The 27,264-nt window shown below is 42.6% G+C and overlaps 1 protein-coding gene across 3 annotated transcripts in view; it reads right to left on the bottom strand.

Annotated features, from left to right (window-relative positions):
- RGS12 (regulator of G protein signaling 12) overlaps nucleotides 1-27,264 on the bottom strand; it is a 128,812-nt gene that overhangs the window by 57,510 nt on the left and 44,038 nt on the right. Inside the window, exons 1-2 of one of the 3 annotated variants that reach the window (XM_060246149.1) lie at nucleotides 21,756-22,127; nucleotides 11,004-11,025 (exon numbers count right to left, since the gene is read on the bottom strand). In XM_060246149.1, the coding sequence (XP_060102132.1) occupies nucleotides 11,004-11,025; nucleotides 21,756-21,821 (88 nt within the window). In that variant the 5' untranslated portion in view covers nucleotides 21,822-22,127. Of the gene's footprint in view, nucleotides 1-11,003; nucleotides 11,026-17,299; nucleotides 17,435-21,755; nucleotides 22,128-27,264 lie in introns of those variants that run through there. The other 2 variants (XM_060246150.1, XM_060246147.1) reach the window with 2 other exon arrangements.

The raw sequence follows: 27,264 nt of genomic DNA, 5'->3' as shown, positions 1-27,264 counted from the left end.
ACACCTATTATATAGTGGGTTCTATGCATTGATGAGTCGAAGGATAAGTGATAACAAGCTTTTTATTAAGTACAGCATAGCTGGTGGCTGCACTACAAGGAGAACTAGGTCAACAGGGCCAGACTTAAGTACATCCCTGGGTTCCCGTGCAAGCATGTTATTGGGTCATTCGAATAGGCGGGGCTTGTGATTGGTCCTGGGCGGCAGAGATTTGGATCCTGCAGCTCATTGTTCCCAAGTCCCCAAGCTCAGTCCATATGGCTCCAATGAGCCAGGCAGGAACACCCAAAGTCTTCACTTTAGTCCACATACATAACAACACCCTTGAGAGAATAACAAGCAGTAGCCTACTTGGAGGAGGGAGCTGGCAGCCGTACAGTTGCAGCCTGTAGTACGGAGCATCCCATTCTCATCCATCCATGCTCATGGACACCCAGAGCACTGTTTGGCAAAGGTGTTAGGGGCTGCCTATGATGGGACCTTGAGGAAAGCAGTGGATGTCACCATCGCTCTAGTGGACTGTGCTCTGACATGACTAAGCAGAGGTCTCTTGGCTTGCAGGTAATGCAATTTGATGGTTTGCACAATCCATTTAGATGCGCCTTTATGGAGGAGAAACTAAGGCCTTCAGAATGGAGCATCGTGAGATAGGTCAGAACCTCCTGCAGAGGCATTGTCGCAGGGCTGAACCCCTTGTCAGAAACGTAAGGTGCAAAATGTCTCCATGTCAAAGTGTAGGATTTTCTAGTTGAAGTTTTGTGAGCTTTAAGTAAGATGTTTTCCACCTCTGGTGTGAAGGTCATAGCATGATTCTCCAGGTTGTGAGCCCGAACAAAGACAGATTGTGATGGCAAACTCAACAGTTCTGTTGGATCAGGAGGTCTGGAACCACCGGCAATGGAAGGTAGGTCTCACTGCTGAGGTGAAGCAGTGAAGGTGAGCTGCAACCACTACCATGATTTTGGTAAAGACCCTTGGAGCCGTGGTGATTCCGAACAGCAGTGCTGTGTACTGGTAGTGGTTGTTGCCCACCATGAACCAGAGATATTTTCTGTGATGCAGCATGATGTTGAGGTGAAAATACATGTCCTGCCAGTTGATTGTGGCCATCTAGACCCCTTGATTCAGGAGGGGAAGAATGTGGAAGTGGGTAGTAATCCTGAACTTGCAGTAGGCAATATAGTTGTTCGGGGCACGCAGATCCATAATAGGGTGGAGTCCTTTGACTTTCTTGGGGATCGTGAAGTAACATGAGTAGAAACTGGTATTCTTGGAGGTATCTGGAACCAGTTCTATGGCCCCCTTGAGAACGAGGGATTGGACTTTGTCCACAGGGACCTGGGAGAATGGTGTGGTAACAAACTTCAGTAGGGATGGCATCTGTACGAATTCAACTGAACGCCCCAGGTGATGATTGTCATGCTCTCCCAAGAGTGGAGGAAGGGAAAGAGACCAAGGGTGTTAGCAAATGTGACTGATTGGTTGGTATTGGTAGACTGACAACTGAAAAGTCAAAGGTTCCATTTGGGAGTCCTCGCCTCCTTGGGGCATGATTGCCTATGAGAATTTTGATTTGGCTGGATAAGATTTAGTGTTGTGACCTTGAAACCTCCAGGAGTGTTCAGGGGAGGAATGGCTTTGGGATCTCTGAGACCAGGACCTGGAATATGGCCTGGGTTTGAATAGTCTAGAGGTGGGAGAGACACTTAGCGTCCTGGAAGCTTTGATGCTTTTATCCATCTCTTGTAGAGAGCTATCTGTGGTGGCATGAAACAGTACAATGTCACCAAAGGATAGGTCTTTAATAGCTTACAATGTCTTGGTATCTTGGTGAAAACTGGTGGAGCAAAGCCATTAGTGGCGGCAAAGGGCAATGGCCAAGGCAAGTGATTTGGTGAATGTGTCGACATTGTGCTTGGATAAGCTGACCTGTTCCTTGGCTGCCAACATGCCTTCCTTTTTAATTTTTGCTAAGTATGATGATGTTCCTCTGAGAGGGACTTCAAGAGCAGGGTGATCTGGTCCTACCGAGCAAATTGGTAGTGAGCCAAACATGCAAGGTAATTAGCATTCTTTACGGCTAGGGCTGCAGTGGAGTAAAATTTTCTGCTGAAAGGATCTAATTTCTTTCCTTATTTGTCTGGAGGTGCTGAGGTGGTATGTTTGCCCTTAGAAGAAGTTGTCACAAGGGAATTTGGTTTGGGATGGGAGAAGACAAACTGCATCTTTCTCTTGGACCTTATACATGTGGCCTCGTTTCTTAGAGGAGACTACAGCTGAGGCTGGCTTAACCCAAAGGACTTGCCTGTAACATGAAATTTGTAAGAGGGAGCACAACAGCTGTTGAAACATCCTTCTGAACAATGCTGAAGACTAAGTCATTGACTTCAGGCTGAAGTTGCTGGGTAGATAATCCCAAAGTGGTTGTCATTCTTTCAATCAGATCTCTGTAGGATTTCAGATCATCTGATGGGGATATGGGAGCATCCTCTGTGAAAGCTGCTGGTGGCAATGGATCTTTTGGTTGGTGTTCGGAACCATCATGATCTGAATCCCAAGCTCCGATTAAGCAGTGTGAATCTTCAACATCAGAGAAATCTAATTTGTGTGGGGCTTTGGTGTGAGTTGAAGCTCATTTTGGTCGAGGCGAAGTCAAAATCAGAGCTGAAGGTGCCTGCACTTGTGATTCAGCTTCAACAGGGCTTCTCTGGGAGTGACTGTTGATCTGTGGGAAGAGCAGCGATCCCATTCTGCAGGGGGGGCCAGTGGTAAGGTCCACACAGGAAAGTCAGTTATCTTTGGTTCCAGGCAGGGGGTCCCGTTTGGTGGTAACAATGGTCATGATCTCAGGGTTGATGGTGATCTGGGTCCTAAGGTCTATTCCAGAAAGAGCTCAGTCTACTGGCCGGAGTCAAATGAGATAAATGCTGAGAGCACTAAGTATATTTCCTCCATGTCAGAGTCTGGGATGTGCTTCAATTGAGCTGTCTAGGTTAGCCAAGTCTGTACCAGGGAGTCAGCCCAATGTGGAGTGCCAAGATTTTAGAGGGCATCAGGTCCAGTAAGGCATCTGCAATCATTTACTGTCTTAGCAGTAGTATGTGCGAAAAGGATCTAGGAGTCTTAGAGGACCATACACTTTTACATGAGTCAACAGTGCGATGCAATGGCTAAAAGGCAAATGCAATTTTGGGCTGTATCAACAGAAGTATAGTGTCCAGATCACGTGATGTGATGGTATCGCTTTACTCTGCTCGGGTAAGACCTCACCTGGAGTATTGTGTTCAGTTCTGGGCACCACATTTTAAGGATACAGACAAGCTGGAACAGGTCCAGAGGAGGGCGACAAAGATGGTGAGGGGTCTGGAGACCAAGTCCTATGAAAAAAGGTTGAAGGAGCCGGGCCTGTTTAGCCTGGAAAGGAGGAGGCTGTGATATGATCACTATCTTCAAGTACTTGAAGGACTGTCATATAGAGCATGGGTGTCAAACATGTGGCCTGGGGGCCAAATCAGGCCCCCAGAGGGTTCCTATCAGGCCCCTGAGCAACTGGTTGTCATCTGCTTTCTTCTTCCTCTCCCTTGCTTCCTTCTGCATCACAGCTTGCTTTGCAACGCTTGCTCAATTGCACAGGAGTTACAGAGCAAAGCCTCTATTTTCTCCATTGCCTGAGGCTCCTCCCTTGGGGAGGAAGGGGGGAAGGCAGAGCTTGCTTTTTCCAGGCTCTCTCAATCACACAGCAGAGTTACTGAGCCAAGCCTCTCTTCCTTCTAATGGCTGAGGCTCCTTCCCCTAGGGAAGGAAGGAAAGAGCCAGAGCTTCCTTTACCCAGTTCACTGCATCCCATGGGAGAAATACAAAGAAAGCACTTTTAAGACCAATGAGTGCTAATATTTTAAGCATCTTTTATTTTAAGGGGTGTTTTTTTAAAAAAGGTCTTTAATCGTGTTTGTCTGTGTCCTTTACAAAGTTTATATATCTGCTACCTAGTCTTAAACAGGTGCACATATGGCCCAGCCCAACACGGCCCAGTCCAACAAGGTCTCATTTATGTCAGATCCATCTCTCATAACAAATTATTTTGACAACCCTGATATCGAGGATGGTGTGGAATTGTTTTCTGCGGCCCCAGAAGGTAGGGCCAGAACCAATGGGGTGAAATTAAATCAAAAGAGTTTCCGCCTCAACATTAGGAAGAACTTCTTGACCGTTAGAGCGGTTCCTCAGTGGAATAGGCTTCCTCAGGAGGTAATGGGCTCTCCTTCCTTGGAGGTTTTTAAACAGAGGCTAGATGGCCATCTGACAACAATGAGAGGTATTTGTGAGTTTCCTATATTGTGCAGGGGGTTGGACTAGATGACCCTGGAGGTCCGTTCCAACTCTATGAATCTATGATTTGACACATGCATGCCAGCAAAGTTGTAGAGTAACTCAGTGATGGCTTGCATTTAGCAGAGTGTGACCAATGGTCTTTGGTTGCCTTACACTCTTTGTTTTCTTGCGGTTTTTGGTCAGGGAAGTTGATGTGGATTTGAAGCCTGAACCCAGCTTTGGAACTGATGCTCCGGTGTCAATTGTCACGTTCTCAGGGTGCAGGCAGGCAGGAGTCCAAAGCCAGTCCAAGGTCAAAGTCCAGGAAGTCAAGCAGGAGCCAAGTCACCAATGCAGAATCACAAACCGGAATCAGAAGTCAATGTCCAAAAGCCAAAAGGTCAGGGTGCCAAGGAAATCAAGCAGGTCAGGATCAGAAAGAAGCGTGGATGCAAGCCAGAGAATAGACTTGTTGCTTCCACAAGGTTACCAGGGTGGGAGCTATATGGGAGTCTCAATCAGCCTGCTCTCTGGGTGGCAGTGACTCTGCTAGAACTCAGGGTTGAGAGATCTGAAGCATCGGCGTGCCTCATGTTTTTGCTCTGAAAGTTCTTTCTGGAGCCTGCTTTGAACTCTTGAGATGGGAGGAGGAGAGCTTGGAGGAGACTAATTGTCAACAGCTGACACTGGTGCCTGGAGAGTGATTGATGGGCCAGCTGCTGTTTGTTCAGCTGAGGAACTGGCTGGCAACTCTCCCAGGTCTGTTAACCCTTCCAGCTCCTCCTTGTCAGGGCTCATAACACTATCCCCCCCACAGGACCCCCCCCCCCCCCCCACAGACGGGCCAGGCCAGTCAGGGTAGAATCATAGAGTTGGAAGGGACCTCCAGGGTCCCTTCACAATGCAGGAAACTCACAAACACTTCCCCCTAAATTCACAGGCTCTTCATTGCTGTCAGATGGCCATCTAGCCTCTGTTTAAAAACCTCAAAGGAAGGAGAGCCAACCACCTCCCAAGGAAGCCTGTTTCACTGAGGAACCACTCTAACGGTCAGGAAGTTCTTCCTAATGTTGAGCTGGAAACTCTTTTGATTTAATATCAACCCATTGGTTCTGGTCCTACCTTCCGGGGCCACAGAAAACAATTCCACACCATCCTCTATATGACAGCCCTTCAAGTACTTGGTGATCATATCACCTCTCAGCCACCTCTTCTCCAGGCAAAACATCCCCAGCTCCTTCAGTCTTTCCTCATAGGACTTGGTCTCCAGACCCCTCACCATCTTCATCACCCTCCTCTGGACCTGTTCCAGCTTGTCTATATCCTCTTAAAATGTGGTGCCCAAAACTGAGCACAATACTCCAGGTGAGGTCGTACCCGAGCAGAGTAAAGCAATACCATCACATCATGTGATCTGGACACTATACTTCTGTTGATACAGCCCAAAATTGCATTTGCTTTTTAGCCACCGCAATACACTGTTGACTCATCTTCAGTGTATGATCCACTAAGACCCCTAGATCCTTTTAGGCCATGTGGAACTGCTTCATGAGGTCAGGGGCGTGTAGGTTGTCCGCAGGTTTCCATGAACTGTCTTCGGGGCCATAGCGGCTGTCTTGTAGGCCTCTTTAACCTGTTGGAGTTGCTCTCAGAGCAAGTCCTGGAGAGCCTGGAGTTCCTGGAAGCATCTTTCATGCTATTCAGATCAAAGGTTTGCTCAATTTGTTAATTTTACTATTCTGTCATTGTACCATTTTACATTGTAAACCCCTGCCTACCAGATAATTTTACTTCACTGTCATTGGTTCTTAAATCTGTACCATGTTGCATTCTGGGCCACTGCCTACCAGCTATGTATGGCTCTGCTCAGCTATGTATAGCTTTACTCACTGTGCTGGATTCCTCGTCTGATGAAGTGTGCTTAAGAGCACACAAAAGCTTAAGTTCTAAATAAAAATTGGTTGGTCTTAAAGGTACAACTTGGCTCCTGCTTTGTTCAACAGCTTCAGACCAACACGGCTGCCCATTGGATCAATCATAAAAACAGTTCTCCCTCCAAAGAGCCCTCAATGGGTATTTCTAGTGCTTTTATAGTCCTCTGCTGCAGTTAAGAGACAAACTAGACATTATTACAACACAGCATGGCCCATATCAGTGTTAATTGTGCCAATTTGATATAAAATTGGGGAGCTGCCTGGGTAACTTTCCCCCACCCCATGTTTCTTCTGTTGTCAAAGCCTCGGGGATAGGGCAGCTTTGGGGCGAGAGGACCTGTGCTGGCTCCTATCTGTTCTTAAATTTTAAAATTCATTCTGTGTCTGCTTCCTAGCAGAAGCACAAAACAAAACCTTTCTAATGATTTAAAATGTAATTTATACACAGAAAACAATAAATTCCATTATGTAGTGTGGGAAACACTTCCACAATTATTACAAGTCAAAATGAAGAGAGGGAGATCTGTCACTGCATGTACAGTCAAATTCAGCAGATTTTCCTATTTGCACATAAAAATTATTTTTACTTAGAATAATAAATAATGAAATAGAAGTAGAAATCTAAAACCTAGTCACGTCCTTGATTATGAGAGGATTTAAAACATTCAGATTTAAATTATCTTGTTCAAAATATATAAGCAAGCAACTGTGCCATTCTTGCAGAGTTACTCTAGTCTAAATCCACTGATTTTAGTGGGCTTAGACTGAAGTAACTCTGCACAGGACCGCACTGTTAAATATAGCATTTTCCATGCAAAGTTTGTTAAAATGAGAATGTCAGCACAAACCAACTAAACTTCTAAAATTAAAGTCTACCTGAGAATTACTGAAGGCATTACCTGGATACAGTTGATAAGAGCCACTATGATGCCATTTGACCAAATATTTCCAGCCACTCACTGAAAACCACCCTTCTGTATCCATACCAAAAGCAGATATAATCTCCTAGAGAACATTTGGTAGATGATCTTTCAACCATTTGGCACATTATTCTTCTTTAATGCTATCTAGTATATTTCTGTGTTGTCCTCTGAACGCTCTTCAATGGATTACATATTTTTGAGCTGGTCTCTTACACCCACAAGATACACCATCAACACACTTAACAAGAAGCATTATAAAATGCAACATCAATAATTTAACGAATGGACCTTTCACTGCTGCTGCTAAAGGAGCATGAATTATTCACCTTCTACTGGAATGAAACTACAGCAGCTGTACTCTGGCAGGGGAAGAAACAGAACACAACCTATAGCTTAGTATGGCTAAGTTACTTTTTCCTGGTAGTCAACCAAAGAAAAAAGCAAATGACAGAATGATAAAATTAGCAATTAACACCCACAGACTTCAGCAAGGCATCCGGAAAAAGCAAGAATGGGGGTTACAAGGCTCTCACAATCCCTGAGCCAGGCCTGCGGAGACTGAAACTGATGCCTTATGGGGGGTTTTAGCTGATGAAGCTATGTGTTCTGGGGTCTGGATCATCTCCCAGTCAGGAAAAAAAGATGACATCTGTACGGTTGTCTCTCTCGTAATTTTTTTACCCTGGAGATAAGGATTGGGTTTATTATTCATGTTTATTTTTTCTCTGCCTCAATATTTAGACATTTATTCTTTATTACTATGAAAGCTGAGGGATGAAAGGTCAAATAACTACTGAGCAAAGAGAAAAACAAACAAACATGGGATCAGAAATGTTAATTAAAAATAAAGTTTGGGTCCCTAACCTGGACAGCCCAGCTGAGCCTGATCTTGGAAACTAAGCAGGGCTGACCCTGGCAAGTACTTGGATGGAAAATCTTCTTGGAATACCAGGGTTGGGGGGCAGAGGCAGGCTGGATCCAGCCACTTCTCGGAATACCCTCCATGCCCCAGCAGGGGTCACCAGAAGTCACCATGACTTCCAAACACAAACACACACAAAATACCCCCCAAAAAAATGTTGGGTGGGTTTTTTTGGTATCTTATCATGGTCATTTTTGCCCCACAAAAAACAAAAGCCTAAAATGGGTTCAAAACTGCCAGAGTCCAAAGAGAAGGCAGGAAACCCTTGCCTAGACTGACTTAGTAATCAACCTGGACTCTTAAGACTTGCTCTGAGTTCAGGGAAGGGAAGCAGAGGATGCTTGGAAAAGCCAGAGGTTCTTTCTCAAACTAGGCCATCTCTATTGAAAAAGAGGATTCTTCAAATAGAGATGGCCTAGTTTGAGAAAGGATCATAGTGGAAAAATGCCTCCAGTGATGCCGGGTGGGGTGAGGTATAATGAGGCAGGAGAGGGGATTTCCAGGTGTGAGCCATCAAGGTGATCCTCTCAGTCCCCTCCTAGATCCACTGAAGGGGGCAATTTTCCACAAGCAGTACTGATCTGTCACCAAGTAAAGGCAAGGAAGCTCACGCAGCCTGCAGCCAGGTTATTTCAACATGATCTGACTCTTGGGGGGGAGCACACTGAAGGGGGCACTTTTTATGTGCTAGTAAATCAGGCATAATTGTAAATCAGTGTGATTAGCCACACACATCCTTCTGTAGGAGGAGGAGGAGACTGAATGTATACCCCACCCTTCACTTGGGAGTCTCAGAGTGGTTTACAATCTCCTTTCCTTTCCCTTCCCTTCTCCACAACACACACCCTGTGAAGTAGGTGGGGCTGAGAGAGCTCTGATAGAAACCACTCTTAAGCAGAACAGCTCTGCAAGAGCTTGTGTGATTTAAGGTCACATCTGCAAGTACAGGTGGAGGAATGGGGAATCAAACCCAGTTCTCCCAGATATAGAGTCCACACACTTAAGCACTACAACCAAGCTGGCTCTATGGCAGTTCCTGATCACAGGAAAAAAAAATCTGTCCACAGAAGTTGTCACCTTACAGCCACAATCAATAGTTGCTATCATCACCTTGACTTTCCTGGGAATGGTCCCCATCAAATCACTGCAGGCTCCAAGTTTAAAATATTTAGCAGGTAATTTAATCCTTAAAAGGAAGACGACAAACTGCATCAAAGCCTATGTGGACACTGGGGCAGGCAGCGCTGCCTCGTCCCATGTCACTTCCCTTATAAAATCCATACACATCAAACTGCCACTAACCCAGCTGGCAGAGAGGATTCCTAACTTCTTCTCTGCACAAGCTAGCAGAAGTCTGGTGGAGGGCCATTTTTTAGGTAAATTACAGTCTTCTCCCACTTGTACACGACTGCTTTGTAAAGATCTGGCTGTGAATGGGGAGAGCCAGTCATAGATTCCCTAATGTGGCCTGCTGTTAGACCCATATCCAGGCCAGAAACTGGGAAATGACTAGAAATGGGGAGAAGACATTGGTGAGGCAAGTCACTGGTTTATAATCTCAACAAAAGACAGGGTAACTCAGGCCAGCTGAGTAAGCAACAAAAAGTACCCAGTCAACCTCTCTGCTGACCTGAAGGAATGTAGCCATTTTGGTAAACTAAAAAATGCCCAGTCAGGCTGCTGAGATTCCACAGCAGCATAGAAAAGCCACAAACAGCATCTTTCTAAGAAACATGCTGCATAACACTGAAGGAATTTCTGATGGACACATCCATCCAAGGCAGGCAGCTCTGCTGGCTGAAATAACAAGTATGCCAAGCAACTGGGCACTTCTCACCACCCCACATTCCAAAATGGGGCAGGTTACTCACCAGCAAAATTGTGAGTATGAGTTCAGTGCAGTCTGTGCCAAAGCATATGAGGATGGTTTAAAAAGAGGCTCACATTGGTCTTTCAAAAGTGGGTACTGGCACTGGTATCAGATATTTTTTTCCTGGGTTTTGAATTTTTCTTGGGTTTTGAATCTTTGTGAAGCAGAAAAAGCCATTTGATTCACAGGAGATGGTGCCAGACATGCCTGAAACCAATTCCAGGAGAGAACCCCCCTCACCCAGAAATATTTTATTCTGTGTTTGAATTACTGTGGAGTCAATTTTTGCCTCCAAGTAGGATAAAATGCAATAAACAATCTTTTCAGGAGACCAGACCCACCCCAGCCTGTTCTTATAGGGCTCTAAGCTCCTTTATCAATGGTGGAGGTGAGTGTCTGAAGTTGAACAATAATGGCTTATCCAAGGCCACCCGCTGCTTTCATGGCTGAGACCACCCAGAGGCTTCCTGATTCGTGGCTCATGCTCTTAATCCCTGCACTACATTAGTTCACCTGATGACTAACCTTCCTGGCCCAGACAGTTCACCTTTCTGAACCATTTCTTCAAAGAGCATTTGCAAGACACGGTGTCAGCAGCAAAACTGGCATCAAGCTGGCACAGTCTTTTAAACCAGACTCCCTTTGCCGGTGCCCATTCTGAGCCCCAGTTCTGACCTACCCTCTTGGCTCTTTTGAATCAAAACCTGAGGGTCATGGAAGCCTAAATAAAGGGCTAGACGAGAACAATGTGAAACTAATAGGCCACTAGAGCAGATTTCCATTGGTACCTTCGGTGATCAACAGTTCATGATAGTGCTATGTCAAGGATAGAAAATTCTATCTATAGTCACAGAACCATGATGAATCCAAAGTCCCTGTGAACACCAGTTCTCAGTACTTAAATCCTTTTGATTTTTGGGCAACCGAACAAACAAGCATTGCCACTATGTTGCTGAATCTGTCATCCATTGCCCCAGCAGCTACTTAAAGAACCTTGGTTCTTTTCACACATTCATGCATTCCTCCAGAAAGATTGAGCTTACCTCCATCAGACACAGCTGCAGACTGCAAAGAGAGAAAGAGAGAAACATGAGTTGCACATAAATAACAGAAGCAAATTGTTAGTCCTCACATTGCAGCATAAAAATCATCAGCCACAAATGACAGAGAGTCAAAAATACAGGAGACAATTTTTATATCTTCTGAAGGATTTGACTACTTTAATGCAACCCTTACTAAACTTGATCCAATTCAAAAGAACATAAAATCAAATTCTGGTTGCGTGCAATGCGCCACAGAGGTCCAGGTGTCAGACTGGGATCTGGGAGATCCTAGTTCAGATCACCACTCTGCCATGGAACCTTGCTGGGTGCCCTTGGCCAGTTACTCACACTCAGCCTTTTCTGTTTAATCTTCATTTATCTGATCCTCATTCTAAGAGAAAGTGATTCTCTTCCTCCAAAATTCACTGACACCAGAATTAATCCTTTATTGTAGCTTTTACATTAGCACGTTGCATGATTTTGCCATCTGCAATCCTTGAGGGTTGTTGCAGGCACAACCCTACAAATGACCAACCATGCCTTCATGGTGCAGGGGTGATAAAGACTGTGTCCCAAGTGCCATTGTTTTCTAATTTTTATAAGGAATTTAAAGAGAATGCAGTTACTGCACTCCTGGCTATGGTACATTCAGTAGAACAGCTAGTTACCCTTGTTATTGGGAAGAACATACCTACTCTTGGAACAATGTATCTCTCTTTACATGTAGCCACTGAGACTAGATGCTGGATGCTGAAAAAACTCTACTAATCAAATATTTACAATTGCTATATTTTGTTTTACTGACTGTATTATTGCATTAAAATAAAGCTGTTGTTGCTAACAACTAAAAGGAAAGGCAACTGAACCGGGCAGGATGCTACAAGTTTTAAATTTCCAGGTTTATTTTCTCTTGCTCAGGTAATTTCTTTAATAAAGGTGCATCCCATAAAGCCAGGTAACAAATCTTGTGATCAGGATACATGCCCCCAGTGGAACAGATGCTAAAAGAGAGAACTGTATCAATTTCATAATTTTAAAAAATATGATGAGTGCAATTACAAAAAGGGTAAAATTTGAGTGCCTTTTTAATCACCCAATCACAACCCTGGATACAGTCTGGTTTCTCCTGCAATGTAGCTGATTTGGTTTACTGCGCTGGTGCAAAAACATCTGCAAGCTGTAACACTTAAGTAGAAATGTATGATCTGGCTGTTACCCTGTAGGACAGGGGTCTCAAACTCATTTGCTATGAGGGCCAGATCTGATATAGAAGAGACCTTGTTGGGCTGGCCATGTGTGTCTTAAAATGTAATGCCAGGTGGTAGAAATATAAACTTTATAAAGGAAACAGACAAATACAATTAACCTAAAACTTAAAAGATGCTTAAAATATTATCACTCTGTCAAGCATCGATATTTCTCAATAAACAGTCTTTTGTTATTGAATCAAAAGTTGCTTTATTGTAGGAACTCAGAAGCTTTACCAAGGACACAATCCTTGGAAGTAATGACGTATACAGTGTTACATAGTTACTATATAGGATAACTTCAAAGGGTATCATGCAGATGCAGCTTGAGTCACGGGTTCAAAAGTTACTACATAGTGTCAAGCATTGGTATTTCGAATAATCGAGCTATTAATTCAAAGACTCGTTTTATTGATAATCCAATACTTGCTCCAAGGTACAATATCTTGGAAGTGATACAGAATGTTACACAGCATAACCTCTTAAAGGCTACTTCAAAGACAAGGTTCAGATAACTTCAAAAGCATAACATACAGATGTGAAGTGCATAGAAGGTTCAAAGCATACTATCAACTATTTATTTGGGTACTACAACATCTCCTGTTCCCCACACATTCCTGCTTTGCTGATATGTATGGGAATTCAGGAGAGAGGCATTTTGCTTTACAATAGTAAGATTACTTGCATATCCTGCATCCTTGAGAGTTAACAAGTGTGTGTGTGGGGGGGGGACTTTGAAGAGATGTCTTTATTCAGAAAAGAGGGAAAGAGGGAAAGGAGGGGGGAGATATGAGCACAGAACACATACTAATTCAATAATCAGAAATATCATGCTTGACACATAGTATCTCTTTTATTACTAAGGAATTTCGGCTATTAAAAACATCTCCCTTTCTCACACTTTTCTGGGACCAGATAAGGACTGTCTGTGTGCATCTGGGGGAGAGGCACATCACAGCTTTGCCAGCCAGGCTGCAGCGTAAACATCCTTGGGCTAGATGGATTTATTACTTATCCAAAGGTTGTAAAGGAGAGGGGGGCGGTAGAGACTGGTGACCTGCTCTTTGTCTAAGGAACCATCATGGCACATAGAAATATGCATGCTTGACACAATCTTGCAATATTTTGTTTATTTAACAGTTTCTGATAACTGACATCTCTTGCTCGGAATTACTGCATAAAAATCTGGAGACAATGTGCTGTAGCAATCTTGACTATGCTGTTCAGGCGTTGTTCAGATGTGTTTCTGTAAGTTGCAAACCTACTTTTGATTTACTGATATGCATTACAGAAATCTCATGGTCAATGCTTTGAGCCTAAGATCCAAGCAAAACACGAAACAGCTGGGCACCATAAGCTTTTGTACATAAGTTGCTTCATGTGTTGGTCAGACAAAGGCTTTGCTCTGTAGCTCCTGTGCAATTGAGCAAGCCTGGCAAAGCAAGCTGTGATGCAGAAGGAGCAAGACAGGGGGGAGGAAGCAGATGACAGTGAGTTGCTTGTGTAGGCATGATAGGAGCATTCTGGGGGTCTGATTCAGCCCTCGGGCCTCACGTTTGACACCCCTGCTGTAGAATATATGACACAAATGCAAAGCTGCTTTGCTGCAGTACTGAACAACGAACAACTGAATGGAAAAGGAGGAGGACTTATTTTACCATATTCAGGCAAAAAATATAGTTTTGCCCTGCCCCCTTACAATATTTTTACATGATGTTTGCCAGACAGCAAACCAAATTGCAAATAAAGCAATCAAAACATTATAACTCTGATTTTTAAAATATTCTTTAAGTAAAGTGAAGCTTGGTTTGTTTCGGACATTGACTGAAAACTTCCTTGACTCATTCAAATACAATTTTGTTCATTGTATTGAGAATGGTTTATATGAAAGCCTGCAGACTGACACAGATTTCCCACTCACCTCATGTTCCTCTTCTCAGCAGGGCTTCCTTCCAATTTCACATTATCTGCCTCGGGGCTGCAAGTAACGTTGGCGTTTTCGCGCAGCAAACAGAAACCTCTAAAACCCAGTTTCTGTTTACCGCGCGAAAACACCGATGTTACTTGCAGTCCCAGGGCAGATAGTGTAAAATTAGAAGGAAACCCCGCTGAGAAGAGGAATGTGAGAGCGATGTGAGGTAAGTGGGAAATCGGTCTGAGAGTTTTTCAGATACCAATGTTGTAAATAGATACTTTCAACTATCAGAAGACCACTTTTCAGCAATAGGTTATCTTTGTGAGAGTACCAACTTTCTACATGCATTCGGACACTGCTTTGAAGATCTCTTCCAAATTATAAAAATGCTGAGAAAATACAGGACAAACGGAAATTAAAATTAATACATCCATGCACTAAGCTTTCACTAAATTTTAAAATCTTACAATGGAATATGTTTAATAATTAATTTCTATAAAATACGGTAACTAAACCTGACCTCAGTAAGCATTTATTTTCTGGAGCCCAGAATGCACATAAGTAAAGGCAAACACATCTCAGAGTAAGATCTGTCCTGTGGCACCTTAAAGACCAACAAGTGTTATGCTTCCATGTGCACACTGAATAAACCTTTGTTGGTTTTAAAGGAGCCACTGGACTCTAACTTGGTTCTGCTGCTTCAGTCCAACATGGCTACTTGCCTGAACACATCTCAGTGTTAAAGTGAGACTTATCAATACCAGTACCAAAATCACCATAAACAATGCTATTCAGAAAATGTAGAATAATGTATTCCTAAAGGACTAAAATACATCTAATGCAAATTATGGCACAAGAACTTATTAAGTTGCACACATAATTGATTCATAGAATTCACTTCTACATGATATAGTCATAACCACTAACTTGAGGACAAATTACACATTATATAAGAGATCCAAGACTAACTCTGCAAAATTAAAAGAGTTACACCCTTTGAAATCCACCAAGCCAACGATTCTGGATTACACTACAGAGCTCCCACCTTAAACTGAAAGCAACTGCAGGAGGGCCCAATTTCAATTGGAATTGTGAGATGGAGTAAGGGAAGGGATTTATTCCTCTTCCCCTGACTGATTCCCCATAAAATGCTGCCAGTCAAAATCACTATTAGCCTCATTAGAGAAAAAAGACAAGTGTCTTCTCTGTTCCCCTGTCCTGTTGGAGTTAAGGAGCTGGACGGAGGTGGGATTTCTTTTGGAACCACAGCACAGAATGTCTGGTTAACCCTCCTCTCTGTCTTAGTGCAACAACTGCCCACTCTCATGGCTGCTTTGTTGCATTAAGAAATGTGTCAGGAAACCTGATCACAGATCTCCTACACATCACAGGCCTTAGACAGCTTTATGCAAACAAGTCAGATTCGTAGGGGGCAGACCTACTAAGAGCTATTAGCTATGAGAACTACATTCCATATCCATGTACTGGGAGAGGGGTTATCTGTACAGTTGCCAATAGCCCTGGGAGAGAGAGAGAGAAATGCCTTGTCCCTTTAGTGAACACTAAATGGGATATTATTTACCTCTAGGCCAGGAAAAGCTTCAAGTGCCCATTTTCACACATTAAGCTTCTATTAAAGGAGCAGTATGGCTTTTTCTCCAGGCTGTTGGCAACCCTAGTTGTTCACAGAGGCATATTTCAATCAGGAAAGGAAATTCAGAGTCCAGTCAATTTCACAGATAGAGGAATCAGATTTGCACTGAATTTTTCAAAAGTTACTTTTGAAACTGACCTAGTTTGGCCACTTCCCATGCATCCCCGAGTCACTGGTTCAGATGTGGTCCCTGTGATGGACTTGCTACAGGATGCCTTTGGTGAGCCACAGTCTCAGCATCTCTTCTGTAAAACTGCTGTTACTACTATTAAGAAACCTATCTGAGGATCCAAATAATGGTCTCCCTGACAGGGGTGTTTATTGACTTGAGTTAAAATATTTACATCCCACCTGTCTGTAATACCCAGGTGGCTGTTGTAAGGGCAACAACAGAAACTTATGAGAAGTACTCCGAATACCCAGAGGCACTACATGTGTGTTTTTCAGCTTCCACCTTCTAGCAAAAAGGACTACAGACAGCTCTCCTGTGCTGCATGCCACCAGCTACAAGGAGCTGCCACTAAGGCAAAAGTGGTGACCCAGAGTTTGGCATCCTAGCCCGGGTTTAAACTTCCTGAGTTACAGATGGACAACATAAATTATGATGCATTTGGAATTGTTAAAATTTAATTTCAAATGAAAACGGAAGATGCATCATCCCTGTTGTTCATCCATAACCCAGGAAGCTGCAAACAGAACTCTTTTATGGCTAATCTCAACTGGAGAATCTTTATCATTAGCATTAACCACATAAATGAAGAATGGCATTCATAAATACCACTACTATGAAATTAGTGTCTTTCAGAAAGATAGTTTTCTACATAATACTTCCATATTTTCTGTCCCAGACTAAATTTATTTTATTATGAAATTTTAAAAATGTACAGATACTCTCTTTAAAAATTATCTCATCCTTATTCAAGAAAGTATATGTCAATTAAATAAAGAGGTGAATAAAGAGGTGAAATATCTTCATTTTTCAAAATGAATAACATCAAGAATGTGAGAAGAAGAAATGGACATATGGTATAGATTAAGATGCTCAATAATTATTTGCTTATATTTCCTAACTTCAAAATGACATTCACATTATTTTCTTTCCACAGCAAAACAGAAGAAAGATAAAGTACTTTATTGTTAAACTGAAAAATAGCAACTAGTCAGCAAGGTCAAATGAAACAGCAGTTAAAAATAAAATCTACTTTTCCCTCCATCTAAAAATATAAACTTGTGTTATCTACTGAAAACATAAACAATTGGCACCACAATCAGATGACTTATCAACTTAATTCTCATCTTCAAAAATCTTCTGTAAACTTAAGGTTTATGCTAAAATTTGATGAGCAAAAGTAAGACTTCAAAAATATACATTTTCTTTCGCTTAACCATAACATAAACCCTAAACTTCGAATACTGGATTTCAGGGTCTAATTTCTAATGCAAGAACACTGTGAGCTGAAATTGAAATCACATGACTTACCTGTTCATCATAAGACAAAGCAGTTATTTTTGCCAGCAGTACCCTTCCTAAATTCATCTTTATTTTTGGTGAAGGAGCATTTTCTCAATACAGTAGCTTTTCAAGAGCTGAAATCAACCACCCAATACTATTCACTGCCTATACAAAATGCCTGTAAAGTTTAGAAGCACTGCACATGAAGTTCTATTTTACTCCCTTTATGTTACCCATAGCAACCGGCCACTGCAGAAAGCTATGACTTCAGATTGTCTCAGTTATCTTGCACAAAAGGACCAGTTTAGGTAAATGCCAATTCAGTATTTAACAAGTCCTCCCTAATAAATAATATAACATCCTTTATTCAATTCTGAGCCACATGTACACAAAAACATTACTATAATTACAGCTGTGTGATGCTTTCATGCCACAGAAGTGCAAAAAACAGCATGCGGCAATGTGCAGAATTCTCTATCCTGAGAATCTGAGCTTTCTTCCTTTTAACAAACAAAAGCAAAAGAAAGTCCCCAGCCCTTATGGCTGCAAAGTTCTACTTGACAATGGAAGCAATGCCGGAGAGATATAAGAAGTTAGGTGGCTGTATAAGATTTTCAGTTGTTGGGACTTCAGGGTCTTCACTTCCCAAAAAAGCAAAGCCAGAATGAATACAGAAAATAAAATCAGATTTTTAAAACATGTAAACTAATAAATATCATTTGTGTCCATAACTTTTTTAGAACAGACAAAATCCATGATCAACCATAGCCTAAGAAACTTGATTTAAAGCGCAGAAGAAAGGCAAACATAGGTGACTTGAGGTCAAGCATTATAACTGAGATACAAAAGAGCATGGATTTTAATCATTATTGTGCCAGCTACAAATATTTATATTCTGTCATCCAAACAATACAACCAAACTCACAAAAGCCTGTGTTCCCAAAAAACGCTACACAAAAGAATTATAATGCAATATTCAAAATTCAAAAAAGCATAATTAACAAGTACATACAAATGTTTTATATTGGCACAGTCCTTGCTACAAAAAATCTCCTTGCAATAAAGTCCTTACAAACAAGCAGTCTTTTTTTCAATGCTCAATGTTGTCTCCACATGAGTCAATATTCTTAAAGAATGATGTGATGTACAGTAGCCTCAGAATATGCTATAACACCACACTATGCGATTTCTGGATATGAAGCGCGTTTCAGTCTGTGGCCCTTCATCAGGTAAGTCATCTCCTTCAGGGGAAAAATTCTATTCAGTACAATCATTCCACACTCATATAATGAAAAGTTTGTATACAGCTTCCTTTCAGGGTCCAGATTAACAACTTTACTCAGACTTACAGCTTCACATGATTCAGAGTTTGTGTAAAGTCCCTCATTGGGTAATGAGTTTGGAATGATTGTACCAGACATAATTTTTCCCCTGAGGAAGATAAGACTCCCCTGAGGCCACGAACTGAAATGCGCTTCATATCCGGAAATCGCAGAGTGTGGTGTTATCATATTCTGAGGCTACTATACATCACATCATTCTTCAAGAATATTGACTTATGTGGAGACAACAATGAGCATTGAAAAAAAGACTGCTTGTTTGTAAGGACTTTATTGCAAGGAGATTTTTTGTAGCAAGGACTGTGCCAATATAAAACATTTGTATGTACTTGTGAATTATGCCATTTTGAATATTGCTTTATCATTCTTTTGTGTAGCGTTTCCTGGGAGCACAAGCTTTTGGGTTGAGATTTACACTGTGTTCCCCATCCTATTACATTTGAGATCCAAACAATACAGACATTTCTATGACATGATGAAACGCTGTCTTAAGATTCTAACCACATTTCACTTAATGAAAGACACTTCATCCAGATTTAAAAGGGGGTCAAAGTTCCACTTGATTCCTTTCTCCACTGTAGACCCCTGCTTTGCCCCAGTGTTGATCTTGGGAGTCCACTGAACCCAGGAGCCCAGTTTCAAGGGACACATCTGGCTGTGAAGGGAAGTTTTACTTTTGCGAACACTGGTTAGCTCATGCAAGACAGGATCTAACATAATACACTGCTCAGTAACTGCCAGCTTATAGGGCAATCATGAGAACACCCCTTTGAATAAAACACAGTGGGATTCTGAGTAAACCTGAACCAGATCTGGTACTCAGTGGGGACCAGGTGGCTGCTGTCAGGCTTCTCTCCTTCCTCAAAGGCCAAAGCAGCCCCAGAAAGGGTCCTGCCCCCTTCCCCTGCCTTTTACCGCCAGAAACCAAGCCTGGAAATCTGGCAAGCCTGAGCTACAGCTGCTGCTGGCATCCATTCCTCAAAGTTACAGTCATCCCCTTTATCATTTGGGGGGCTTTTATCCTCCCCAGTGTATTTGTTTTAAGATTTAAAGCATTTTTTAGGTTTGTCAAATGATCCATCTTGTCTGTTCATAGCTCCAATCTCTGGATTTAAGAATCCTCAGATTTGGTTGGGTTGACTGACAGTATATGCTGCTGATACTAATTCATGATTATGAGCATATATATGGAAGAAATCTTAGAGCAGTGGTTTAAATCAGTTACTTTTTTATGATTAAAATCTTAACGAATCCACAATTCAAATTGTCTTATTTAAACCACTGCATCTTGGAATAAATTATGCAAAACAGAATTACTGCATAATTACTGAAGTATTTGGATTGCAATCACGCAGATTAGATTTGCAACCTGTGTACAACCGTCTAGTAAATGTGAACAATATTCTAATCAATCAGAAAGCCCAGGTTTTTATACTGGACATAAAAAAGGTCTAACAGATAAGTCATAATTTCTGTTCTTCATTACTCTATATTTATAAAGATATGCAGCAAGCAAGAACTTGCCCTACATTATTTAGTTCAAGCTGTAGTTGGGAAACATCAGAGGAAAATCCTGTTAAGACATAAACTAATGATTTTCTTGATTTATTTTCACTCTTTTTATGGAAAAGGAGAACCCAATATTTGAGTTTCACACATGTCATACAAATGAATACAGTATTAACTGGAACCCAATTGCTGAATATACACAATTGTGGAGGGGGGGGTGAGCAGAGAACTTCAGTGTAACCAAGTCTTCCCTCTTCCTCATGAAACAATGCCACCGCTATTCTGGGGGAATCTAGAGCTGCATTTTCACAACCCCAAGGCTGGCAGAGCATAAACAGTCTCAGAAAAGAGCCCTCCCTCCTTCTCCAGGTGTCCAAGATCTTCACTAACCAGGCAGGTGGTGCTTTATGGCAGCCATCCTGTCATCTTGCCGCCAGGACTGGCCGAAACATCATAACAGCCAAGGCATCTATCTGGGCATCAAAATTCAAGAGAGTCCTGCCCTAAGATAACCAGCACATGAAACTGGGCTTTCAGCAAGAAACTGAAAAAGCACCCAGAATTCTCTGTTCGACCCCATCCAACCTCACCTATAATGGGAAAAAAAACCCTGAGGTATTCTAGTTCATCATTTTTGGCAAGACAGTGAGAAAGGATCAAGAAACACTGGCAACATGGCAATGTGCTTTCTCACACTTTACAGACACACCATAAAGAAAGCTAAACAACTGAGCAAATGTCAGACTTCCTAATCAACAAAAGTTCCCATTCCAGATTAGAGTTCTAGACCAAGGTGGTGGGCACCAAATGTGCAGAGACTGGCACTCAATTCTGTGACAAGCCAAACTGAAGAAGGGAATCAGGCCAGAACCAGAGCTTCAATCCTACTTTCTAGATGACTGGCTCTCCAAAATGAAGAGAAACATGCTTCCTTAAGGATCACTTCCCTTGCTTCTGTACTAATATTAAGCACGCATAAGATTGTTGTTGGTGTTGTTGCCAAGTGTCTTTTTGTATTTTTACAAAAAATAGAATATAAATGCCTACTTTTTTGTTGTTAATTACAAACACAGAAGCACTTTTATCTACAGGAAGCAACCAAAATTATGAAGAAACCAACACTTCTTAACAGCTGGTCTTCAAGAGCTAGTTGAAAATGAAAATAATAATTACTGAACTGTGTTTTGTAACTTTGGCATAAACTGCTCTTTAATAACATATCTGGTACCACACCTTTCCTTGCTTCACTTTACAAACTACAATAGTTCATTGCTGAATCACTTTTGTAAAATATATATTCCTATCACTACAAAGTAAATAAACAGACAAAAGCAAACAAAAAACCCCTTAAACCTAGAATAAGCCGTTAAAAGCAGTAAGCCTATAAACAAACAAACAAACTGTATTAATGGTTTATAATATCTTCGTACATTTAAAATTACTATTCGAAAATAACAGTACGAGGAAATTACCTTCCACCTCAACATTATGTTATTAGTTTGTAGTAATAAATAAGTATAATAATTCTTCTAATAGAGTTTTGCTAGAACTATTCAAAGTTGTTAAAACTAAAGAAAGCTCCTTAAATCAGCGTTTTAATTTCCATACACTTTTAAAAAATGAAACATACTTACAGATACCTGACTAACGTTGTAAATTTTATCCATGAATAAATAGTCCCTTAGGGACTTCTCTCTCATTTTAAGTAAATAAGAGATTGATCAAGTTGCTGCCCAACATGTATTTATTTCTTCTTTTGAGCAACACCAATGAGGCGAGGTGTCTTCTTCCTTCTTCCTTCACAATGGAGTCCCACCCAGATTAAACTCCCATTTATGCATCTACCCATCCAGACAAGGAGCTGCATGTGCAGGCTTTAAATTGTTGCTGAGATAGTTTTGCATAACAATGAGCCACCTGTGAGATAACATACTGGTGCTGAATCTTCCACTACAGAAAAGCTAATCAAAAGGCTTCCAAAGTCCTTATTTTCAAACTCTTAACTAGTTCTGAGATTGAACCGTCTTTCAAGCCTATTTCTCTGTTTTTGGCTTGTAGCTGCATGTTCTTTCAAGATTACAGTCGTATGCAAGCCTGTTACGCTATTTGCTCTTTCTAACTTCTCAATTCCATGCCCTTTTGAGTAAGTGCCAGAAGTTTACAGGATTCTTTTTCCTGGTAGAACAGGATTCTCATCCATTTCAGTAACACACCCACTTGCTTCAAGTCACCAGGTTACAAGTGCTAAGGACACTTTGTCATGTCATGTAGAATTCAGACTCGAAACCCAAAGAGTAATTTTATGGAACAAAGTCTACTCAACTTGTTCTTCATATGTGAAAATTAAATAGAGATTTACTAAAAATGTTTAATAAAAGAACTCACTAAAGAGCCTCTTACAAGAACGTCGTAAGACAAATTCCATAGCAATGCAATGCAACAGAAACTGCATCCCTTACATCTATATATCTAATTCTGACCATGCACCAGAATGTGGAACAAAAAATCCACACAATGGCTGATAACAGACAGCCAGTTTGGGGTGCATGGGAGGCATCCCAAATCGGGTCGGCTCAGAAAGAACCATCCCAAACCAGCCCCATAGCTAGGGGCTGCAGGGGGAAGGGGCCATTGGGGGCCATGGGAGAGGGGACCCTTTAAATCATGCAAGAGGCTGTTGACTGCTCCTGCTACCCCCTCTTACATAATTTAGACCACACCGATCAACTGATTTCTGGGCCCTATAAATGGCATGGGAGGGGAAGCAGCTGCACCTGGATGCCCCTCCCATATGATTTAAATCATGCGGGAGGGAGGCAGCAGCCTGGGGGTGAGGGGCCCCCCAAAACTGTCAGGGGGCCAGGCCCCGCAGGCCCCTGGTTAGCTACAAGCCTGTCCCAAACCTTTCACACACTCCCCCACAAGCCATCCCCATTCTGCCTGTGGGGTGACTTGGTGCAATCAGACTGCTGTTGTGCACCATCCCTGTAGCTTGGTTTGGGTTTCTTTTTTCTTTCCATTCATTTTTTGGTTAAGCGCATGTACACTCATGTACCCATGCACTTGAATTCAATATTTTTTTTAACAAAAAAGGCCAGAAGTGGCTTGGGGTGGTTTGGTGGGTTCACACTGCCAAGGCGCCTCGCTTGTGCGCTTCAACATCCAGACACCAAAGAGGCTACTGGTGTGCAGTTCAGAAATTTGCTACTACTTCCAAAGTGGTAGCTTTTTGAGCCGCTCTGAGGATGCCAGAAGATGGGGTGAGTATGGGATGGAGACGGGTGGCAGATGTGTGCATTTAGAAGGGTTTTTCAGGCTGGTTTTTGAGGTGTCTCTGTTGCCTCTGTTGCTTTGTGTAAGAGCCACACAGGGTGCTATCACACAAGAGATGTGGCCTGGCGTAGCCACGTCTCCCATTCAGATTAAATGTGCACGATCACATGAGCACATCTGCCCTCCAAGCCACACCTGTTCTCACCCCATCTCCAGACACCTATCCAGATAAAACTGCCCATCTGTTATCAGCCACTGGAACTATATACAGACAAGAAGGATTTTTTCTACCCTGAAAAAGTAACTGGGAGCAGGAAACAAAGTAGGGAAGTGAAAGAAAGTGGAGAAAGGCCTAGAAAAAGAAAAAGCACATGAATTATGGAATGTAGGGTATGAAGAAATTCATTTTTTTATATGAGCAAAACTTTCACTCTGAGTTTTAAAAGTTCCCCCTCCCTCTGGGCAGAGAACAGACAGGAAAGAAGGAAGGCAGTTCAACTGCTTTCCAGAATTACCTTAACCCACCTTCATACAGATGCTAATAGGACTAGACAGGGCTTTTTTTTCTGGAAAAAGAAGTGCTAGAACTCCCAAGAAGGAAATAAAGGAGAACCACATGGGCGTCCTTTATAACCTTTTAAAATTTTTGAGAATTTTGTTTCCACAATGAGGTTCTGGAACTCCATTCCACCACATTCCCCCAGAAAAAAAGGCTTGAGTCTAAACCAGGGGTGGCCAAACTTGCTTCGTGTAAGAGCCACACAGGGTGCTATCACACAAGAGATGTGGCCTGACGTAGCCACGTCTCCCATTCGGATTAAATGTGCACGATCACATGAGCTCATCTGCCCTCCAGGCCGCACCCATTCTCACCCCATCTCCAGACGCCTCCTATCCGGATTAAAAAGCCACCTGGATCTTCCCAGTAGTTCCCCCCTGAGTTGCATTTAGGTAGCATATTTGCTGGCCGTCTGAGCACCCGGGCATGACTCATAAGTGGAAGAGCAGTGTGATCATGCCAAGACGTTTCAGGTGTGTTAGCTTATGCGCTTCTCTGCTTGAGTGCACATACCACGGGACTTTTTTAAAAACAACAACCCTTTCTGCTGCGGGTCCATGGTTGAGGCACACTAGCAGTGTGAATGGCCAATCATGGACCATTGTTGCGATCCTGCCGCTTCAACAGCAGCTGTCTGATAGCTCAGAAAGGGACCAAACTCAAGCGGCTTTTTTGGAGCCGAGATAAAATCGCACCAATTTCCCACCCACAAAATAAACATCAGATGTTTGAGCGCTGCAAGACATGAACATTCATATGTATTCATGTTACAACATAAGCATGCCAGAAGGAGACTTTTTTAAAAACAGAAGCTGGGAATAACAATCCCCATAATACCAGCATAGGGAAAGGTTAGGGGATTATTTTTTGGCACCAGTGGGGAGAAGGAAGCACACATGTAGCATATAAATCACTGACCACCATTTGCATCATTATGCATCTCTCTTTGCCTTGACATCAAAGTTAGTAAATACAGCTCCTACAAGAATTATGAAACTACAGGAGGAACCTTGTGCTACTCTCTTTAATTCCATCCCTCCTTCCAGTGTGACAGCCTAACTGGGGGAAGGGGGGAGGCAACTGAGAAAAGCTGTGGAGTGTTATCATAGGAGAACCAAGGGACACCACAACTGGTAGAACACCACAACTGGTAGAACCTATGGGTCAGAGACTCTGAGGCCCCAATGCTACACATGCTTATTTGACAATAAGCCTGCATTAAATTCCTCCTTGACCTATGGGAGCAGCACATTATGTGTGAAAGAGCTGCATGCAGCTCCCATGCCACAGGTTAGCTACTCCTGGTCTAAACAATGGGATGGTCAAGCTCCCCCCCGGTTAAAGTAGGGAACAGAGATTTGGAGGAATTAAATATTAGAGAGACTTCAGGAAGGAAACCCTGGAGACTTCTGGAAAAGCTTCACTGATCTGATCAGTGGGTGGAGAAAGAAGGAGCTAAACCTCAGAGGAGCAAGGAGAACCTCTCTTTTGTGCTGAGTCCATCAAAGCAGACAGAACTCTGGAGGAGGCAGCCATTACGATGTACTGGCCTAAAAATCTGGGGGGAACTTCAAAGTTATAGAAACTGTCGAGATCTGTAACTTCCTAAGCTAAGGAGCCTGTCCTATATTTTAACGTCTGGTGCTGCGCTAAAAGTATGGTTATGAATATTTTCTTTTTTATAAATACTTTATAACTTTGGGTGCTGGTAGTGGTTCTCTGTACCACATAGGCCGCCACCATCTTCGGCGCGCTCTTTTAAAGGGAATGCCAGGAGGAAGTAGTCAGTTGACAAGTGGCTATTCCACCAGGGCACACAAAGCAGTAAACAGCCCCCATGGTGACCAGGAGCTGAGCAGTGGGAGACACGGAGGGAAGGCATCAGAACTTGGAAGGGAAGCCGGTAATTCTGACTCTCCCAGCAGGCAATTCCTACAGAGGTCAGGTGGTAGTGCCGGGTTACCAGAGAGAGAGAGAAGAGCCTCCCCAGGTGTTGGGAAAACCTTGGAGATCAGGGTGGAACAGGGTCTGTAGGCCAGAATTGACCCATTATACCACACAGGAAAAGAGAGTACAAAAAATGTTATGGGAGAAAATGAGACATAGGAAAACAAGGTGGGAAAAAGTAGAGAAACTGCCAGGAAAAGAGATAAAGTGGGCACTAGATAAAGTAGGGGTAGGATTCCCTCCAACCTACCTTTTTAGAATGGGGGTTGGACTAGGTGACCCTGGAGATCCCTTCCAACTCTATGAACATATGAACATATGAAGCTGCCTCATACTGAATCAGACCCTCGGTCCATCAAAGTCAGTATTGTCTACTAGACTGGCAGTGGCTCTCCAGGGTCTCAAGCTGAGGTTTTTCACGCCTATTTGCCTGGACCCTTTTTAGTTGGAGATGCCGGGGATTGAACCTGGGACCTTCTGCTTACCACTGAGCCACCGTCCCTGCCCACTTTGTAGCGAATCCGGAACTCCACAGGCAACCCGTGCAATGTTTCCGGCAGAGGCCGAATGTGCACATAAGAACATAAGAGAAGCCATGTTAGATCAGGCCAATGGCCCATCCAGTCCAACACTCTGTGTCACACAGGGGCAAAAAAATTTATATATATATACACACACACACACTGTGACTAATAGCCACTGATGGACCTCTGCTCCATATTTTTATCTAAACCCCTCTTGAAAGTGGCTATGCTTGTGGCTGCCACCACCTCCTGTGGCAGTGAATTCCACATGTTAATCACCCTTTGGGTGAAGAAGTACTTCCTTTTATCCGTTTTAACCTGTCTGCTCAGCAATTTCATCGAATGCCCACAAGTTCTTGTATTGTGAGAAAGGGAGAAAAGTACTTCTTTCTCTACTTTCTCCATCCCATGCATTATCTTGTAAACCTCTATCATGTCACCCCGCAGTCGACGTTTCTCCAAGCTAAAGAGTCCCAAGCGTTTCAACCTTTCTTCATAGGGAAAGTGTTCCAGCCCTTTAATCATTCTAGTTCCCCTTTTATGGACTTTCCCCAATGCTATAATATCCTTTTTGAGGTGCGGCGACCAGAACTGCACACAGTACTCCAAATGAGACCGCACCATCGATTTATACAGGGGCATTATGATACTGGCTGATTTGTTTTCAATTCCATTCCTAATAATTCCCAGCATGGCGTTGGCCTTTTTTATTGCAAACGCACACTGTCTTGACATTTTCAGTGAGTTATCTACCACGACCCCAAGATCTCTCTCTTGGTCAGTCTCTGCCAGTTCACACCCCATCAACTTGTATTTGTAGCTGGGATTCTTGGCCCCAAT

Source organism: Heteronotia binoei, chromosome 9 (assembly GCF_032191835.1).
Source record: "Heteronotia binoei isolate CCM8104 ecotype False Entrance Well chromosome 9, APGP_CSIRO_Hbin_v1, whole genome shotgun sequence".
NCBI classification, from domain to species: domain Eukaryota; kingdom Metazoa; phylum Chordata; class Lepidosauria; order Squamata; family Gekkonidae; genus Heteronotia; species Heteronotia binoei.
The sequence above is the reverse complement of the archived record's forward strand: the minus strand, read 5'-3'. Positions and strand labels throughout refer to the sequence as shown.